Raw genomic sequence first — 7,056 nt, forward strand, 5'->3', positions numbered from 1 at the left:
GTCTGAGGGCAAGAGACACTGAGTGGTAGGAGGGAGAGGACTACAGAAGGACATGAAGGAACTTTTCAGGGTAGTAGATGTGTTCACTATCTTGATTATGGTGATTGTCTCACGTGTGTATATGTGTCAAAACTTATCGAATTGTATACTTTGAATATGTATGGGTTAATGTATGTCAATTATATCTCAATAAAGCTATAAAAAGCATGTGGCAGATATGTTTAATACTATAATTGAAAAAATAGCTGGAAAGACGAAAAGGCAAGTTGCAGAACACTACAGCCTTATTTTTGCAAGAGAATTTGTGCATATTGTTTAAGAGGATATGTAATAAAAGATTAGGCACTATGCACCAACTGTTAACACACACACACAAATTGAGTGATTCAAAAATATGCTGCAGTAACATTTATTGACGTGCAAAGATATTCACAATATACAGATAGTGGGGGAAAGCAAGTTATAAACATTTATTTACAGTATGATCTTGTGTTAGTTTCTTAACTGTTGAAAAATTTCAAAGCATATAACCCACTATTTTTGCAAACTGGGACATTCTCTTCAACTTAGACCAGGGGTTGTAGTTCCTACCATGAACCGCAGAGAACATAGCCATAGTCCAAAAGTCCTGGGGACGCTTTCTGAACCATGAAGACTTCCAGGAATTACTGTTATGTCAGTTGAGGTAGCAGCTTCTCTCCTAGCTTTCCTGTTCTGTGCTGATAAAGCTGCAGTTCTGGGTCTAAATTTCTCCAATTAAGTCTATCCTGTACAGTTTTAGGCTGGTACAAATGCAGAATGTAGACTAGACTACTAGTAAAAGATGGAACCTTTTGACATTTCATGATACATATGAAATAGAAAAAATTATAAAAAATTATGATTTTGCAAGGAGGAAGAAAGCAATTATCTTTTTTAAAATGTAATGTATGAAACAACGTACAGAATGAGTCCAGTTCTGACAAAAAATATAATCAGGTTGAAAAAGATAAGGATATAGCAAATTTTACTTGCTAATGACTCAAATTTACATGTTATTCAATAGTTTTGGGTACTTACTGCTTTCCAGGAGCTGCCAGTTCGTATCCATACACTCATCCCAGACTTCTCTGCTGACCCCAAATGCCTAATGGACATGTGTATTTGGAGGAAGTGAAGAATTGCAAGACTGTCAGGGGAATTATCTACAGCAAACTGAATCATTAAAACCAGTCTCTGAGCCTTCAAGGCCACCACTTAAAAAAGTGAGAGGACTGTAAGGTTGCATAGTAAATGGTTTTTTAAATACAGAACAGCTATGCCACCTGCCTCTATGGGAATGTAGGAAAAAAGTATTTAACCTCCCCAATTCTCATTGGAGGTGATCCACAATGAGTTATATAAAAAAGAAATAACTACAAGTACCTAGGCTCACAGGACCATTGCCAGAAGAGGGGGGAAAAAACCTGTATAGAGCCAACACATTGCCTGACATAAGAGCAGGTACTCAGCAAATGTTTCCTCCCTACACCTACCTCCTTTCTCTTCTGTGAGATGACTTTGACATAAATGAAGTAGCCTAACAATGAGTTATAAACGTAGTAGCGACATTTAAAAGTCAATCTGACATTTTATCTAGGATTCAGGGCTATTTCTGGGTTGTAGGATATGCTTTATGATGCAGGCAGAACAGGAGGAAACTTAATTCTTATATTAAACATCTTAGAGAAACACCTACCTTCTTTATGTTGAGAGTGTACATTTCACAATGGGTATGAGTGTGCGAATGCATACATGATCTGTTAGTTATCTTTTTGTGTGTATATATGCCTTTCTGCAACTAGATTATAAGACTATTTTTTTTTTGCCATTTGAAGCCACAAATGGATCTAAGCAGACACTAATGAACGTTAGCTTATTTAGGATGAACTGGTTCACTAATTTCTTAAGTAAAATGTTGAAAAGTACCCCCTCTACACAAGATAAAAATAAACATTTTCAGCTCACAATGTAATATTTGATAACCCCAAAATGGTTTAGCTCAAACCTAGATACTACCACAAATAATAGTGTTAAAGACATCATTTATAATGTGCACACTATAACAAACAAAATATTATGCAAGGATCTTTGAGAACAGAGGAAGAAACTCTTCCACCACTCCAAGGCCACCACAGTCACCGCTGGAGATGGACCTAAGGTGGAAGAAGGAAATGGGCTTTAAGCCTCTTCCAACTGTGCTCATCTATGCAGACAGCCAAACAGGACATGAGAGGGTAGAGATGGACTGTTTGGTAGAAGTAGGAGTTATCTCATCAGAATTTGGAGATTGTTCTGTGTTCTATTTCTGGCTCATTTTACAATGTTTCAATAATCATTTTAACTTCACGGAAAAGGTCCATGAGTGTGCTGTAACTCGACTGATCGACAACTACAATTGAACCCTTTCTGATATGCTCCTTTATGTTAATAAATATGGCCACAGCATTAACGAGACTGGCTTTTGCTTCTCTCTGGTTAAAGATTAGTTTTAATGCTCCTAATGCCCTTGAACTGATCATTTCTCTGGCTGCAACTGGGTTTTCAGACATATTCAAAAGTACCTTCAAAACAAGATTTCTGGTTTTACGATTTCCCTGGGAAAGCAAATAATAAAAGTCTGAAAGATAACTGGCAACAATATGATGACGGTTAACATCAGTAGTCAGTTGCCCCAGTATTTTTAAGCCAGATTGCTGTCCGGGTGAGTTCAAGGGAAAACACATGGTTTCCTTACACATATGTTTAACATGTAATTCAACCTTGCGGTGTCTTTCAAGCCCACCAGGTTCATTCAGAGTAAATACAGCATTTTTTCTCCTTTCAGAGGAAGGAAAACTAAGCAAGCTCTCAATAAGTGTCACTACACCTACCTCATTAATGAACTCTTGGGCAAATGGATGAACCTTAATGATCCCCATTGCAATTTGAGCTACTTTATGAATGAGAGGATCAGTAGTTGACTCAAGTAAGGTAATAAGTTTTTCAAATTCCTCAGAAGTCATATAACATTCCATTTTGCAAGGACAAGCAAATGGCTTAATCCCATTCATCTCCCTGATCTTGATTTGGCGTCTAATCTGCTCTATAGTCTGAATGCAAGGGTCAGAACCAAATGGGTGCTCCGGGAGAGACTCTGAGCATGAGAATATGCTCTTAGAAAGACTCTCTGTTTCCTCAGGCGAAGCACGAGCATTTTCCTCAGCTGAGCCCAGGACAATATATGAAGGAGGCTTTGTCTCAGATGTGACTTGAGATCTAAATCCTAACACTGCTGGAGTTACAGCAGGGGCATTGGGCCAGATAGTTACCTCAGACCAGTCTTTGGGCCTATCTTTTTCATTAATTTCATCCACAGGCTGGGGCCTAAGTATTCTGCTCACAGGTTTAGGATCAGGGTCAAAACTAGTTTCATCTCCATCCCAAAACCAGTTCCCAATAACATTCTCTTCCTCCTCCTCTTCAGCCCCTGGCCTAGCTTTACAGCTAGCGCTGGCCACAGGCTCCAACTTCTCAGCACAGGATGGGGCACCGGTATCAGCTTTACCTTCATCCTTGGCACTGGAACTATTATCAGTCTCTTCTCCATTCTGGAACCTGGAACCAACACTGGTCTCTTCCCCAGCACAGGAATCAATACCAGCCTTATCTTTACACATGGACTTGGTCTCAGCCTCTCCATTCTGGAACCTGGAACCAACACTGGTCTCTTCCCCAGCACAGGAATCAATACCAGCCTTATCTTTACACATGGACTTGGTCTCAGCCTCTCCATTCTGGAACCTGGAACCAACACTGGTCTCTTCCCCAGCACAGGAATCAATACCAGCCTTATCTTTACACATGGACTTGGTCTCAGCCTCGGCCTTTTTCACAGAATGACACTGAGACACTTGAGTGGCCTCATCTTCAACTTTGGGACTGAAATTTGCTGGGGCTCCTTTCTTCTCAGTAACAATCTTCTTCTTAGACACTGCCTTCACCTGTGCCACTGCATTTGCCTTAACCTCTGGCTTGGCTATTGCTTTGGCCTGGGTCTTGGCTACAGGTCTGCCTACGCCAATAGCTTCCCTCTTTGTTTTAGCTTCTACACTAGCCCTTTTTTCAGTTTTGCCCTTATTTCTTTTCCCACCCATGATTAAAGCCCAGTTGTATCAATAGCCCTATAGAGTCTTGGCCTTGGTTCTCAACAAGTCCCGGGTCAATATGTTGACACTTTCACGGGGTCAGAGACCAACTTTGTAGCAAGAGTTAGAGTCAATTGTCAGTTCAACAGTCACACAGTCCCCTTTCTGAACACAAAACTTCTGTCAATGATACAGACAGAGGGCAGAGGCACTCAGACTGAGGGAAGATGATGGTTCCTGAGTGCAGACTTGCTGAAAGTGATACTCTTCCACCACTCCAAGGCCACCACAGTCACCGCTGGAGATGGACCTAAGGTGGAAGAAGGAAATGGGCTTTAAGCCTCTTCCAACTGTGCTCATCTATGCAGACAGCCAAACAGGACATGAGAGGGTAGAGATGGACTGTTTGGTAGGAGAAGTGGGAGTTACCTCATTTTATCCCTTCCACACTCCCACTAATGTCCAACATCCTGCGCAGGCACTACCACACTCTTCTCTGCATTAAACAGGATCAGGGATGATGGGAAAGTTTGCTGAAAGTGAGAGAGGCTACAAAGCATCCAGCCCCTTTGGTATATACCACTATACCATACAGGTATATCCAGGTAGGCCTCACACCAACCTGCACTGGTCTTCCTTTCTTGATTGCTTCTAGTGTTGATAAGCCCTACAGCTGAAATCACAGGCAGACCTATGGACAAAAACACAGGAGGGACTGGAATTCAGAGTTTCAGTAGACAGACATGCACTTTGGTTTCTAGACCCAATACCTAGGTATCTTTCCAGATTTGGGGCTTTGGTTATACAGTTGGCCCTTGAACAATGCAAGGGTTGGGGCGCTGAAGTTGAAAATCTATGGATAACTAAAGTCGATTCTCCACATACATAGATTCCCAACCACAGAGCTGAACCGTGAACAATGTAGGTTTGAATTGCACTCAGTAGAACTGTGTGGATCAACTCAACTGTGGTAAATTGGAAAAAATCCTGTAAGTAGACCCACGCAGTTCAAACCCATGTTGTTCAAGGGTCAACTGTATGTTTCTGGCTTCGTCCTCCTCATGGTTTCTTTCCCCATTTCCTAGATGTCTGTCAATTATCCTATAAGCACAACCCTTTCTCACCGCCCCCCCCCCCTTTCCTAAACAGGAATGTGAGGGCACAGCTGTCTAGAATGCTGGAAGACAATGGCTCCATCTGTCTCACCCACTTCCCAACACCCAATTCCCATCCCCAATTAGTAGGGGTGCTCATGTTCACACTCACCTTGGATCCAAATGAACAGTTTTGGTCTTCTTGAAAGTCAACAGCTACCTACAGATTTCTACAGGAACTGATAAAGGAATAAACCTACAGAGACAAACAGGCAGAGGAGAGAAAACAGAAGAGACTGAGATGGCTCAACAACCATGACAAGTGTTATAACATACGCTTTTGTACATTCAAGGTCATGTTATATGCTTCCCATCTGTCTGCTCTTGCCAAATGATTCCCCGTTCATTCCCCTAAGACCTGCAGTTTGTCTAATTACATACATCTCCCAACTCTAAAGTCAGTCATTTCCCCAGCAGAGGCCACACCTCTTTTCCCTGAACAAAAATGAGGTGCAAGAGTGGGTAGTGAAAATAGACAAATGTATTTAGAAAGAAGGCAGGAAAGATAATGGGGACTATTCTTTCAATAGGATCTTTGCATATCCCAGCCCTTCCTTCTTCAGGCATACATAGATCCTATCTCATTCACCATTTATACCAGCCAGCCCACAGCAGGGGACCTCAGGAGATGCTATCTTTCCCACCAAAGAACAGTCTTCTAGCTAGAGATGAGTCATGCCATACAGAAAGAGGGAGGGGTTTTCAGCAAAACACCAGGAAAATATTGACAATAATAGAAAAATATCAGGTTGATGGACATAAACCCAGAATTCAGGTCCTAACACCTCCTTCTCAAGAATCAGGAAATAAGTAAATAAATGCCTCTCAACATCCATGTTCCTCAGGTATCCACTCTCAGGAAATCCACAAAAGCTTTTGTGAAACTGCCTCTGCACCAAAATGAGAGAGGCTGTGAAGGATATATGGAGATGGAATTTAGTCTGAAATAAGCAGACTGACTTCATGCATTAGAAACGGTCTCTACAGAAAACTGTCCCCTCTATTCTGAACCACCATTACCTCAATATATTAAAGTAGGCTGGGATGTTGAGTAAACAGTTGCCAAATAAGAAAGGGGAATAACAGCACACTACTTGTTTATATGGACCCTTCCCATGAAAATCGATGGACTCCTCAGCCTGTCATTTGCTTGAATTTAATTTGGTGCAAGATCTAAACATAGAAGGAAATAAAACTGCTGTATTAAGAGGCTGTATTTGGTGTCTTCTTAATTTAAAAGTAAGAGCCACTGAGTCTTACTTTTGCTTAAATCGCCGGACCTACCACGCAAACATGAGGCTTTGGCATCAACGAGGCGCCTGTGGGAAGGGAGAGCACCCAGAACGCAGGGCCCAACAGGCCCCTTTCCACAATCACGGCCCTGAGTAGCCATCGCCATCGCCCCAGCGCCCCCAACCCGGCCCCGCTCCGCCATTTCTCCCCAGCACCTCCCCTCAGCCCTCTCCCAGCACAGACACCTCGAAGGCGGGGCGCGGGCGCCGGGAGAGCCGGCTGGGGAGCAGCGCGCGTGCTACGCCTCCGCAGGCGCCCGGGAGCCCCTCCGGCCCCTCGCGCCTTGGGCCGGCCCGCGCCGCCTCCTCGCCGGGAGTCACCAGCGCTGCGCTCCGCTCCCAAGGACCGGCTCCGACAAGCCCGGGTGGCCGACTCCCTCACAAGGATGCTAGAGTCCCAGGCGCTGGCTTGTAGAGGGTGCGGTGGGCAGTGGAACACGACCTCCTTTCCAACACACAAATAAA

The 7,056-nt window shown here is 43.3% G+C and overlaps 1 protein-coding gene across 6 annotated transcripts in view; it reads right to left on the reverse strand.

Moving 5' to 3' along the window:
• Positions 1 to 382: 382 nt before the first annotated feature.
• BHLHB9 (basic helix-loop-helix family member b9) overlaps positions 383 to 7,056 on the reverse strand; it is a 15,731-nt gene continuing 9,057 nt past the window's right edge. For 3 of the 6 annotated variants that reach the window (XM_023750462.1, XM_023750461.1, XM_023750463.1), the window contains 3 exons: positions 5,412 to 5,495; positions 4,768 to 4,836; positions 383 to 4,455 (listed from right to left, as the gene is read on the reverse strand). In XM_023750462.1, the coding sequence (XP_023606230.1) occupies positions 2,337 to 4,154 (1,818 nt within the window). In that variant the 5' untranslated portion in view covers positions 4,155 to 4,455; positions 4,768 to 4,836; positions 5,412 to 5,495 and the 3' untranslated portion in view covers positions 383 to 2,336. Of the gene's footprint in view, positions 4,456 to 4,574; positions 4,745 to 4,767; positions 4,837 to 5,411; positions 5,496 to 7,056 lie in introns of those variants that run through there. The other 3 variants (XM_023750465.1, XM_014452123.2, XM_023750464.1) reach the window with 3 other exon arrangements.

This window comes from Myotis lucifugus, unplaced genomic scaffold (genome assembly GCF_000147115.1).
Source record: "Myotis lucifugus unplaced genomic scaffold, Myoluc2.0 scaffold_13, whole genome shotgun sequence".
NCBI lineage: Eukaryota > Metazoa > Chordata > Mammalia > Chiroptera > Vespertilionidae > Myotis > Myotis lucifugus.